This window comes from Oncorhynchus mykiss, chromosome 12 (genome assembly GCF_057628025.1).
Source record: "Oncorhynchus mykiss isolate SJ-2025 chromosome 12, ASM5762802v1, whole genome shotgun sequence".
In the NCBI taxonomy this organism is placed as follows: Eukaryota; Metazoa; Chordata; class Actinopteri; order Salmoniformes; family Salmonidae; genus Oncorhynchus; species Oncorhynchus mykiss.
In genome coordinates this window covers 73,732,314-73,746,128 of record NC_143033.1, presented here as the reverse complement: position 1 = coordinate 73,746,128, position 13,815 = coordinate 73,732,314, and the positions used below count along the sequence as shown (strand labels likewise).

Here is a 13,815-nt window from a genome sequence, read left to right as displayed (position 1 = left end):
TTTTCCTGACTGTTAAAACTGAACGTTTTTTTCGGGTACATTTTTGGGAACGTACATTTTTAGGTTTTCCTGGGAGGTTTTATTAACATTCTGAGAATTAAATGTAAAGATTTATTTTGATTAACTTCCTCAACTTTCACTGACGGTTTCAATAAGACTTTTAATAACACTGATAGTTTAGGTTAGTTGGTTTGAACTCCAAGCACAGATAGGACATATGGAAATTCATTTGCTTTGCATTAATCATGCAAACACATTTCTTTTTTATTGTGGCACGGCATCAGTGGGATTTGAACCTATGAGCTTCTATCCAGGATGGAGCTAGCATGCCATGTTTTTTCCAGTCATACAAAGCTGCTCATTTTACTCTATTCAAACAGATTGCATTCCAAAGGAAACAAGCACTCGTTAAGATCAGGTGTGGACAATTAGTAGTCGCAGCCAACACACCTGAACACACTTAACAAGATAGAGGATAGAGCTACCCTTGTTGACCCCTAGAACAGAATGTATATGTTTTAAAAAGCATTCTTAAAACATTCTTTGAACATAACTAATGTTTTCTTGTGGTTTTTATGGAAAGTCTTCTTAATAATGTTCTGAGAACATGACTTTAAATAGAACCATGAGAAAACCTACAAATAACGTTATGCTGAAGTACTGAAATTCCCGCAGAATAACATTGTTTCTTAAGTTACATCTACCCCCCCCTTTTTTGAAAATTCTGTTAAAAATCGCGCAACTTTTCAGCGTCCTGCTACTCATGCCAGGAATATAGTATATGCATATGATTAGTATGTGTGGATAGAAAACACTCTGAAGTTTATAAAACTGGTTAAATCACGGCTGTGACTATAACAGAGCGTGTGTTTCATTGAAAAACGCAAGAAAAACTGCTCTCTGAAAGCAAAAAATAATTTCCATAAGTCACTTCCACCAGTTGTTAAAGGAGAACAGAATTTAATGGGAATTTGCCTGCACCGTCTACAAATTCCGCACGATGGCGCCATTGTACTAATTTTCAATCGAATTAATTGTTGGAAAATCCATCCGTCTGACCCCAAGTTCTCCAGTCTTCAACCGGATGCAGTTCAGGGAGAGATCAGATTGCATTGTTTTTGAAGTGAGGACCTATTGAAGAGACATCGCCCTGTAATCGTTTTGATAGATTATAAACGTTTACTAATACCTAAAGTTGGATTACAAAAGGATTTCGAAGTGTTTTGTGAAAGTTTATCGTCGACTTTTTTAATTTTAAAAAATTACGCAGCGTTTAAAAACGATGAATTTTTCTGAATGACACTACTTCTATACAAAGCTATTTTGGGTATATATGGACCGATTTAAACGAAAAAAAGACCCAATAGTGATGTTTATGGGGCATATAGGAGTGCCAAGAAAGAAGCTCGTCTAAGGTAATGAATGTTTTATATTTTATTTCTGCGTTTTGGGTAGCGCCGTCTATCGCAAAATCTGTTGTTTACGTGTCGAGCTGGCATTTTGGGGGGTGCATGCTATCAGATAATAGCTTCTGATGCTTTCGCCGAAAAGCATTTTAAAAATCTGACTTGCTGGCTAGGTTCACAACGAGTGTAGCTTTAATTTAATACCCTGCTTGTGAATTTTGATCAAGGTTTGAGTTTTAACGAGTACATTTAGCATTTAGCGTAGCGCATTTGCATTTCCAGGTGCCTACTTGGGACATGTGCGTCTCAAGTAGATTCAAGAAGTTAATGTTCTTGGAACAATTTGAGAACATGACTTTAAATAGAACCACAAGGAAACCTGTAGGAAATGTTATGCTGAAGTTGTCACGCCCTGGCCTTAGTTATCTTTGTTATCTTTATTATTTTGGTTAGGCCAGGGTGTGACATGGGTGATTTATTGTGTTTCATCTTGTCTAGGGGTTTTATTAGATTAATGGGGTTGTGTTCAGTTTAGTTGTCTAGGTAAGTCTATGGTTGCCTAGAGTGGTTCTCAATCAGAGGCAGGTGTTTATCGTTGTCTCTGATTGGGAACCATATTTAGGCAGCCATCTTCTTTGGGTATTTTGTGGGTGATTGTTTCCTGTGTCAGTGTTTGTGCCACATGGGACTGTTTCGGGTTTGCACGTTTCTTGTTTTGTAGTTGTGTTCATGTTGAGATTTTCTTATTAAAAGAACCATGGACACTTACCACGCCGCATATTGGTCCTCCGATCCTTCTCGCCTCTCCTCTTCAGATGAAGAGGAGGAAAACCGTGACAAAAGTATTGAAATTCCCACAGAAGAATGTTGTTTCTCAACCTTCTCTGAACTATTTGAGAGCATTCCCAATGCCAAACCAATTGGAGAACATTTCTAGAACATTACCAAAAGTTAAATTAAATGTAACCAGGTTTGAACTTTTAGGAAACGTTCTGTTAAAGTAATGAAATTGTTTTTTTGTCAAGTTCCTTAAATGTGCTGAGAATGTTCCAAGGCCAAGCAACTATCCTGAACCATTCCCAGAACATTGTGGGAAGGTTGTATGCAAAATAACCAGAGAACAACTATGCTCTCACCAAGCTCATGGTTCTCGGAACATTATGTGCTAGCTGGCTAAGATGCTTATAAGACCTTAGAGGCTTTTGATGATGTATGTGTTTATGTATATACATGTGAATCTTGTTCCTTATAAATTCTAACGCTGTGTGCGTGCGTGTGTTCCTACATGCGTGAGTGTACAATTTGCCTCCCTGTGCATGTCAACAGGTATACATGGGTATTCTCATCCCTATTTCCTAGTAAGGATACAGGATCAGAAGTGGATGATGGCAGTGGTGTGCACAGCAGAAAAAGAGGGAGGGGAGGGGCAGAACGAAAGAGAAAGCCAGATGAGATTCATTGGTTTACTGACTGCCAGTGTTTCTGTTAGGGGGTGTGCAACAAGAGAGAGTGTCTATTAGTGTGTGAAGGAGAGAGATGACGAGAGGACAGAGTAAGATAAGGTATAGAGCCTGAAGGCGTGCGCAAGGAGAACAAACAGAGAAATGTATTGTTCATAAACAGTGAGAAGTGGAGAGTAGCAGGGGGTTCTCGCTTTCGGGGAAAGAGAGAGAGACAAAAGAGAAAGAGGAAAGGGAGGTAGAGAAAGAGAGTAGAGGGAGGGAGAGAGAAAGAAACAGAAACAGGAAGAGAGTGGTGAGAGAGCGATAGAGAATGGCAGAGACTGATAGAGAGGAGAGAGAGAGAGAGGGAGAGAGAACTGACTCAGATAACGGAAGTGGCGTGCGCATCCTGGTCTCCTGCTGGGGCTAGATGAGACTTCAGACTGATCTGTGAGGTGAGAAGAACCGAGAGATACACTACATAACTTGATGACTCTAAGCTGACAGTGAGTTACAACACCTTAGCTTGATCCACGGTGAGAGGAATAACTACCCACACTACAGAGAAGGAAGGAGCTAGAGAGAGAGATTATCAGCCTACTTCGAATAAAGAATAGGAAAGGTGGAAGAAAGAAGGCTATAAACCTGAGACTGAGGTAAATGCCACTGATGCCCAGCTGACCTGTAGCTGAGTGCTGAGGCAGGAACAAGGAGAAGCATCTGTTGAAGTGCAGACTGCAGAGTTACGTTGGTCTGACTCGCCCTCCTCTCAGCTCTGTCTGTTGGGGGATGGAGTGACTTGGTGAGCCCAGCTGTGTCTTCATTGTTGGAGAACATGCCTGTGATGAAGGGCCTCCTGGCCCCCCAGAACACTTTCCTGGACACCATCGCCAACCACTTTGATGGCACCCGTAAGTATACCCTTTACTCAAGCCTTTCTGCCTTTGTGCCACCCTCCGTGCCCACCTAATTGGGATGCCTGCAGTGTTACAATGGGTTTGATTGATTGTAATTTACTGGTGAGGTCATTTACAAGTTGTGAACAAGTTGTGTTTAATACATTGTGACTTTTCATTATAAGATTTCCTCTTTGATTTTGCGTCAGCGAGTCAATGAAAATAGGACCACCTTTTAGCTATTGATTTTGGGCAGGATTCAATCTGTATTGCTGAAGATCAGCGTTACAGCTCGATTTAATGTCCCTGCGTTCATGGAGGCTGCAAATACTGCGTATGTGGGCTGAATCGGCAGTTACCTTTACACTTGAACTCAGAACTACTGCTATCATTTAGCTATTCGATTTAACATTTTAGGACCCTTTAGGTATCCCAAAAATATATTTGAAAAGTATTTGATAAAATATTGAATTTGGCCTTTAGTACCAAATACCACAGAAACACATTGAATAACACATTCATAAATGGCAAAAAAGACAGTTAAAAAAATAAATCCTAAGGAATAAGGTTTTGAAGTGTCTGTCAGATATCTAGGAGAAATAAGAAAGCTCCGTCTTGACAAGGTTGAACTTGAGGTCGTGGGCCAGGCACGATATCTGCCAGGCACGCAGAGATGTGTCTCCACCTGGGTGTCAGAAGGGGCTGAAGAAGAAAAGGAGGTCAATGTCATCTGCATCGCAATGATAGGAGAGACCATGTGAGGATATGACAGAGCCGAGTGACTTGGTGTATATGTAGGTTCGTTTCTAAATGTAATCCTTTACAGTTACTAGTTACCTGTCCAAAATTGTAATCAGTAACATAATCTGATTACATTCAGTTACTTTTAGATTATTTTTCCCTTAAGAGGCATTAGAGGAATGTATGTTACCAATTGAATGACATCTATTGCAGGAAAAATCAATGTTAAAGTTTACATAGCAGGCCATGTATGGATGTTAAATTTGACTTTATGGGTTGGTTGTGTAGGCTTATTCTAACCAATCGCTTTCTACTACATATAATAAAGTAAGAACCGACGCTGGAGATCAGGACCAGGTACAGGGAGTGAACATTTAATGAACGGACAAGTGACAGAACAGGAACATCGTCAGAACAGGGGGAACAAAACAACATGACAACAATAACGCTGGAACCGGGAACAACCTAGGGAACATACAAATATAGGGGAGGTAATTAAAACAGGTGATTGAGTCCAGCTGAGTCCAATGAATCGCTGATGTGTGTGACGAGAGAAACAGGTGTGCGTAATGATGGTGGAAGGAGTGCGTAGTACTGGGAAGCCTGGCGCCCTCGAGTGCCAGGGAGGGAGAGCGGGAGCAGGCGTGACATAATATTATGATTAAATTATATCTTTACATTAATATATATCATTTATAAGTCCAAAAATGGATGTAGCAACTACAGATTACCCTATTAAGTCTATCAAAAGTGTACAAGTTTGAGCATGTGTCCATTAAGCCTATGGATTTAGTTTTTAATAAGCATGAATTAGATTGAGCAATAAAAGCCCCACTTTTATTCCATAGGCTGGGATCCGCACTATGCAGCTGTTGTAAAATAGCATTTTTCACTGGCTGTCCACTGATTTCATAAACAGTGATTGATAGGCATCTTAAATTCAACCATTATTGGGTTCAAATAGACATTCAGATTTCTGAACAGCCATCCACGACAACCACAAGCCTTAGGCACAAATAGCCAAATCAAATCTAAGTTTATTTCTAAATACAACAGGCTCTAACCAATAGTGCAAAAAAGGTATTAGGTGAACAATAGGTAAGTAAATAAATAAAACAATAGTAAAAAGACAGGCTATATACAGCAGCTAGGCTATAAAAGTAGCTACATACAGACACGGGTTAGTCAGGCTGATTGAGGTAGTATGTACATGTAGATATGGTTAAAGTGACTATGCATATATGATGAACAGAGAGTAGCAGTAGCGTGGGTGGGTGGGACACAATGCAGATAGTCCGGGTAGCCAATGAGAGAGCAGCAGTGTGATTCACATAAATGCGCTATGTCGGTACCAATAATACGTGATATCTGTATCACCGTAGACTACACCACTGCTCTAATCCTTACCTCCAAGCGTTTATTTAAATTGGATCATCTTTGGATGCTGACAGCAGCCGCACCATTAGAAGATATAGCTTGGACAGTAGCCTGCAAAAGCCTATTTCTGACATTTTCCCGCGATCCATCAAACACATTTGGTGTGTCATTATAGTGTTCTCTGACTTGTCAGACACGCTAAGATGCAACAAATTTAAAGTTGCGCCTTTTTTCAATGCTGCTTTGAATGTCATTAAGAAAACAGAGAAGTGTCAAAGATTTTTTTCGCAAACATCCTTTCTGAATTTAAAAGTAATCCTCAAAGTAATCATCTAGTTTTTCAAAAGTATCTGTAATCTGATTACACTATTTTAGCTGGTAACATAACGGATTACAGTTACCGTTTTTTTGTAATACTTTACATTACATATGTAGCCTGGCAAAGTAAACCCAGCACAGGACACAAACTAATTTGGGGTTGTTTATTCTGTCAAAGCTTACATTTAAAATAGTATAATGTAAGAGGGAAATCACTGCAAGTTTAAGCCACCATAAAGTAAAGTTAAGTCCAAATCACAATCAAGGGAAATAAATATGTTAGTAAAGTGCATAAAAACAATCTGAGTACAAAAAGTACAAAGTGAAATGCATAAACGGTAGTGGCTCTGCTTTCTATAGAATAACACAAGAAAATACAGAGACCACAATGTTCAGTTAGAATGGACTTTCTAACATTTCAAATGTCTGGGTACATGTTCATAAACAAAATGACATTGTGCATGAAAAACAAAAATACATTTTGTCATAAAACATTATGAATACTTACAAACACACTGTCCAGGTGATACCCTAATACCACATGGGACAGTAGATCCTCATCTCACCCATACAGCACTGGGAGAAATGGCATATGAACAGATAAGTTACAATTCAAAAATGAAATAAAATACAAAGCACTGAAGCTTTACACGAAACAGAATGTAATTCTGGTAATTACTCACACTTCAAATAATGTTATCATCAACTCCACCACGTGGTCCTGAGAACACTGGTGTTCAGCGAGCAAGAAGCCCTTATGTCGATCTGAAAGTATCAACAGGCTAACATGACCATCTGGCAAAAATATTACAAACTAACTCTTGTACACTGCAGATGATGCAGAATATGATATTATCCAGTACAAGAGTAAGATAAAAAGTATTATTTATCCATCTAAGGTATCGTTGGACCCACGATGGATTTCAACAGCTCTCCAGTGTAATTGCTTGCTCTCACTCTTACACACTGCGCATGCGCAATCCCATAACCGCTCTCACACATTATGGATCTCTTTTAGGGACAGTGCCATCTAGTGGATTTAAATGAATACAGCTATGTGCTTTTACCACCTGGCTACTTATAGAGAGAAGAGGAGAGGGCCTAGAACCAAGTCCTGGGGGACACCAGTAGTGAGAATACGTTGGGCAGACACAGATCCTCTCCATGTCATCTGGTAGGAGCGGCCTGCCAGGTAGTATACAATCCAAGAGTGTACAGAGCCTGACGCCCAGACCTGAGAGGGTGGAGAGGAGGATCTGATGGTTCACAGTGTCAAAGGCAGCAGATAGATCTAGGAGGATGAGAACAGAGGAGAGACAGTCAGCTTTGGTAGTGCGGTGAGCCTCCGTGACAGAGGAGAGCAGTCTCAGTTGAGTGACCTGTCTTGAAGCTTTGACTGGCTTGACACTAATTGCTAATTGCCTACCAGAGGTGAAGAGCACACTTCCCGGTACTAATTGCTGATTGCATAGGAGAGGACAAACCACTCCCCCTCCAATACAGCCACTGATTACCAAAACAACAACCGTCACAAATTGCCCTGCCCTTTATTCCTGGTTGATGTGTCAACAATTAGCTGCAAGTTATGAGCAGTCAGCAGTTCATACACTAAGTAGGCTACTGGAAAGACAGACAACACTTAAATAAATGGCCCTAGCTAGCAAAAACACAGTACTAAACAACAACAGATGAAGACAAAAATTATACTTATTACTCCTAGATATATTAGTGTGTGTGTGCTCTAGCTATAGATTGAAGCTACACCGCTACATGGCAAAACAATTATTAACTACTGAAAACACTACCTAGATTTGAATTTACTTCAACTACCACTTAGTCCAACTACCATTCTACTACTAGTACAAAATGTTGTTCAATTACTTGTGTGTAAGTGGTACTGGAGAGGGGCAGCCAGTCAACACTGTGTGTAAGTGGTACTGGAGAGGGGCAGCCAGTCAACACTGTGTGTAAGTGGTACTGGAGAGGGGCAGCCAGTCAACACTGAGTGTAAGTGGTACTGGAGAGGGGCAGCCAGTCAACACTGTGTGTAAGTAGTACTGGAGAGGGGCAGCCAGTCAACACTGAGTGTAGTGGTACTGGAGAGGGGCAGCCAGTCAACACTGAGTGTAAGTGGTACTGGAGAGGGGCAGCCAGTCAACACTGTGTGTAAGTGGTACTGGAGAGGGGCAGCCAGTCAAGACAGTAATTCAGGCTGTGACAGTGATGGAGAGAGTGGTGAGAGCTCAGCAGAGGAGGAGTGGGTGTGCTGTTGTTTTGGATTGAAGTGGCACTTGTTGGGCTGTTGTGTGTTTGCTGTCTTTGTTGCTCCTCATTAAAGTGATACTTCGGGATTTTGGCAATGAAGAGAGCCAATGTTAACTTGTGTCAGCGCAAATCCAGAGACTTCCAGTCATTGCACTGTCGCTAGTTAGCAATTGAGCTAACGCTAGTTAGCAACTTCCTTCAAACTGCACGCAGAGATAATAATCTGGGGAAGTAGGTAAAGGTCTTCATTGCCTCCTGAAGACTTAAGTGCCTTTGAACGGGGTATGGTAGTAGGTGACAGCCACACTGTTTTTAGTGTGTCAAGAACAGTTTCCCGTGTGTATCAAGAATGATCCACCACTCAAAGGACATCCAGCTAACTTGACACAACTGTAGGAATCATTGTAGTCAACATCGGCCAGCACCTCATTGGAACACTTTAGACACCTTGTAGAGTCAATGCCCCGACGAATTGAGGCTGTTCTGAGGGAAAAAAAGGATGAACTCAATATTAGAAAAGGTGTTCATAATGGTTTGTACAATAAGTATATGTCACTAATAGACTACTGTCGCAGCTGCATGATGCACTTTCGCATGGTCAGATTGGATCACACTCTTCTCAGTGGGTTACAAGAAGTGGGACATGACATCATGCTAGTGTGTGGCCGCCGATCTGTGTCCTGGCTGAGTTAATGAATTCAGTGTGAAGACAAACACACTCACACTAACACTCTCTCTATTACACACACTCACACACACACACACACACACACACACACACACACAGAAACCTGGACTCAGGGGTAGACGTAACATAGTAAATGTAAACCCAGGACACTCCAATTATGATGATATGATATGTTACGTTTTGATATATATATGATATGTTACGTTGTATTCATTGGTGGATGTCCATCATTCCATTTCATATGATATGTTACGATTTACAATTCGTATGATATGCAATGTATTGCAATTCGTACAATACGCCACGGATTTGTAAAACGTATGATATGTAACGAATTCCAATCTGTTGTGGCTAATGTTAGCTAGGTGACTAAGGTTAACTAGGCTAGGGTTTAGGGTAAGGGTTAAGGTTAGGGTTGGGCCTCCCGAGTGGCACAGAGGTCTAAGGCACTGCATCACAGTGCTTGGAGTGTAACTACAGATCCGGGTTCGATCCCAGGGTGTGTCGCAGCTGGCCGCAACCGGAAGACCCGTGAGACTGCGCACAATTGGCCCAGCGTCGTCCGGGTTAGGGGAGGGTTTGGCTGGCTGGGATGTCCTTGTCCCATCGCGCACTAGTGACTCCTGTGGTGGGCCAGGCTCATGCACACTGACTTCGGGTCGCCAGTTGTACGCTGTTTCCTCCGACACATGCGGCTGACTTCCGGGTTAAGCAAGCAGTGTGTCAAGAAGCAGTGCGGCTTGGCTGGGTTGTGTTTCGGAGGCCGCATGGCTCTCAACCTTCTCCGAGTCCGTACGGGAGTAGCAGCGATGGGACAAGACTGTAACTATCAATTGGATATCACAAAATTGGGGAGAAAAAAATAAATAAATAAAGTTTAGGGTTACGGTTATAGGAAGGTTTAGCTAACATGCTAAGTAGTTGCAAAGTTGTAATTAGCTAAAATACTAATGTTGTCCGTAATGACATTTGAACATGTAACCTTTGGGTTGCTAGATGTTCACGTTATACGCCTGCCTACCCATCCATCCTGAACAACCACCGTATTTAAATGTAGCATGCTGTCTTATGTAACCATACCAAATGTAACATATCATACTAATACGTCTAGTCTATGAGACCAGGCTGCACACACACACCCACACAAATACAGAGTCAGAATAACTTTTTTAGCAAGTTTGGTGGTTACAGGTCCTTCGTGTCATGGTGTGGGTGGAGGAGCTGGCCAAAAGCTTTAATGGGCAAGACTGAACCGGTCTGGGGGAAGTGGGAGGTGCAGGGAGCCGTTATCGAAAGGGAAGAGATGTAGTCGGAGCTTGAAATGTCTGTAGGGAGCTGATAAAATTGTCCAAAACTTTGACTTTCTTCTGTCCGAGTTCAAGACCTTCCGGGCAGCTTCTTCATTTTTATTTTTTATTGAACCTTTATTTAACTATGCAAATAAGTTAAGAACAAATTCTTATTTACAATGACGGCCTACCCCGGCCAAACACTAACCCGGACGACGCTGGGCCAATTGTGAAATATGGGACTACTAATCACGGCCGGTTCTGATACAGCTTGGAATCAAACCAGGCTCTGTAGTGACACCTCTGAGCCCACACAGTGTATAATAGATGTTAAAATAATTGACTTCAACCTATGACCTATGACATAATATTCTAATGTGACAACAAATGGGTGGATGTGGGTTTGCAATGTATGTCTGACTGCCTCCCTCAACTAAATGACCCTCTCCATTGTGTAATGTGAATGGACCAAGTGATTACAGAATGAATGAAAGTGACAGCCAAATGACCCCAACATGTGAGCAGAGACATAAATTACAGTTAATTATGTAGGGGTTAAGAGCCAATCATACAGCACCTGGGTATCGATATCAGTCACCCACTCTGCAAAAGTAGGCTAATATACGTAACTCCATCCATCCCATACACACTAAAATGAGTAACCCTAGTAATGTCTGGTGGACTATAACAGGCTGTAATGAAGGACAGTTCCCTCTATAACAATCCATTATATCATTTCTTATTTCACTCTTAATATATTATTTAGTCGTTGCCCGAATGCAAACAAACTTATATGTACATTTCAGGTTGCACTCTGTGGATTATGGTACCGGGATGTCAGAGCGGAGTTATCATTGCAATGTTAACCCAGCAATAGTTGTATTTGTGTGCACAGCTCTTTGTCGACTCATTGTCACTCCACAGAATGATTCCGTCTAATTGTGTGGGCTGGGAGCTACACACAGCTTTACCCTCCTAATTGAGGCATACAATTATTTAATAGCCTCCATTTAAATTCACAAATTGTGACTATTGTTGTTGTGATTGTCAATGACTCCAGCCACCCTAGTCATAGACTGTTCTTTCTGCTACCGCACGGCAAGCGGTACCGGAGCGCCAAGTCTAGGTCCAAGAGGCTTCTGAACAGCTTCTACCCCCAAGCCATAAAACTCCTGAGCATCAAGTCAAATGGCTACACAGACAATTTGCATTGCCCCCCCTCTTTTACACTGCTGTTACTCTCTGTTATTATCTATGCTTAGTCACTTTAATAACTCTACCTACATGTACATATCACCACAATTGCCTCGACTAACCGGTGTCCCCGCACATTGACTCTGCACCGGTACCCCCTGTATATAGCCTGGCTATTGTTATTTTACTGCTGCGCTTGAATTATTTGTTACTTTTATTTCTTATTCGTATTTTTTCAGATAAAAAAGTTTTTTTAAAACTGCATTGTTGGTTAGGGCTTGTAAGTAAGCATTTCACTGTACACCTGTTGTATTCGGCGCATGTGACAAATACAATTTGATTTGATTTGATTGACACAAAGGGCCTGGCTTTTCTGCTTGTGTAATGTAAGTAGATTGGTTTTGGGTTTTGCTCTTCGTCACCTAATGTCAATTACTGAAGCTACAAGTGCATGAACTGAAAAGTAATAGAAATGACCCGTGTTATTCACTACAATGGAGAAGTCCCTTTTGTCGTGTGGTCGGTCATTTCAGAAATTATTCTGGGAGAAAATGAGAGAGGCCATGAGAAATAGAAGCACTTAGAGCTTTGAAGGTTCGACATGGCTTTCACTATGAACTTCCATTCTGCCATTCATCCATGAGAGAGAGAGAGAGAGAGAGAGAGAGAGAGAGAGAGAGAGAGAGAGAGAGAGAGAGAGAGAGACACTGGTAGACTGGGTGCATTTTAGCAGAATGATAGAGTCATGTTGGAGAAAGGACTTACCATCTGTTTGCTTTGGTTTAGGAAAACAACCTTGTTTCACTTGTCTATATTAGTCTAAGCCAAGTAACAATGAAAATCATGAAGCTACTGTAAAAAAAAATATATATTGGTCCAAATACACCTCAGTTTTTTAAATAATCAGTATGTTTTCCCATAGGATTAACTTATTGCAAATCTATTTGTGTTCTTCCTGTATAAGAAAAGGGACCGTATACTGGTTACCTCCTCCTCGTGGAAATAACAGCTTTGCCATATGCTTTTTATTAAAAACAATTACAAATTGCTATGGCAACCCAAGCCTGGGCACATAAAGTCTCATGTAGCTTCTGTACTAATTATCTCTACATGAGTCACTTAGAGACTGTGACATTTCAAGAGTTGAATGTCTTTCTCTACAGGAAATACTGTATATAACCTAACTCAATCTAAAGATATCTATACAGCTTTAAACAACAGCCAGACTTAGTCCATGGCTCAGTACGCTGAGGGTTGCATGGGGCTCGGACTGTGGCAGAATTAACTTAACAAGAGATCTGGAGCAATTAGGTCCTCTTCACCACTCTGTGTGAACTAATGATCAATTAGACTTGTGTACTAAGTGTGTCTATAATACTGCCACAACATCTACAGTATTGTCAATACAAATGTCTATTTTCTCCTTGTGTTTCAAGGAGGACTTCTCCAGATTGCCTCATTAGCTAATGATAATGGGCTGCTTATGTAAAGACTTTCAAACGGTGACCTCAGTGTTTCCGCACTATGCATCTAATTGTAACGGAGTAAATTGGTGTCTTGATTGACAGGGTATGATCAGACCATCACCACATGTACAGTCGAGAATAGGAAACTCTGGCCATGAAATTCTATCTTGTCCAACGCAACCCCCCCCCCCCCCTGTGTGGAAAAGAAGTGGATGAATAGATGCATTATGGGATTGAATTCAGTCAGTGGAATCATTTCCTATGAAACTCTATACGGCAGTGACCCAATGGACTTGGAGTGACCCAATGGACTTGGAGTGACCCAATGGACTTGATAGTTGGGGACAGGTGACAACGGACAGGCATTGGATTGTGGGAGACATCTGTGAGGGGCATTTGTCTCTGCCATGATGCACAGTGCTACAATACAGTCTACTTTGCAACCCTTTAGAAAGGGTGGAACAGATGGGAGGGAGATGGTCCATTTAACAGCTGCCTGCAAAACATTTTTTATGGAGACGAGTTGTTCAACTCACTGTGGAGGAATATACCATTCATAAATGTTTATAGCCGTACCAAATACACAACGATGTTCTCTCTCTCTCTCAACAGAGTAAGCAGGTAAACAGCAGCTAAACAGAGGTACATTTAAATCAAGCAAATCAAATTTGAACAAAAACTTCAAGGAGTATGTTAAATAATCCCACAGCACCCTCCAATCTCCCATAAAAAT

At 41.3% G+C, this 13,815-nt stretch overlaps 1 protein-coding gene across 2 annotated transcripts in view; it reads left to right on the top strand.

Annotated features, from left to right (window-relative positions):
• Positions 1-1,104: 1,104 nt before the first annotated feature.
• kcnh4a (potassium voltage-gated channel, subfamily H (eag-related), member 4a) overlaps positions 1,105-13,815 on the top strand; it is a 31,831-nt gene continuing 19,120 nt past the window's right edge. The window contains exon 1 of one of the 2 annotated variants that reach the window (XM_090193243.1): positions 1,105-1,415. Coding sequence is in view for 1 of the 2 variants with exons in the window: in XM_021624834.3 (XP_021480509.3) it covers positions 3,684-3,759 (76 nt within the window). In the remaining variant the exon portion in view is untranslated. Of the gene's footprint in view, positions 1,416-2,851; positions 3,760-13,815 lie in introns of those variants that run through there. The other variant, XM_021624834.3, reaches the window with a different exon arrangement.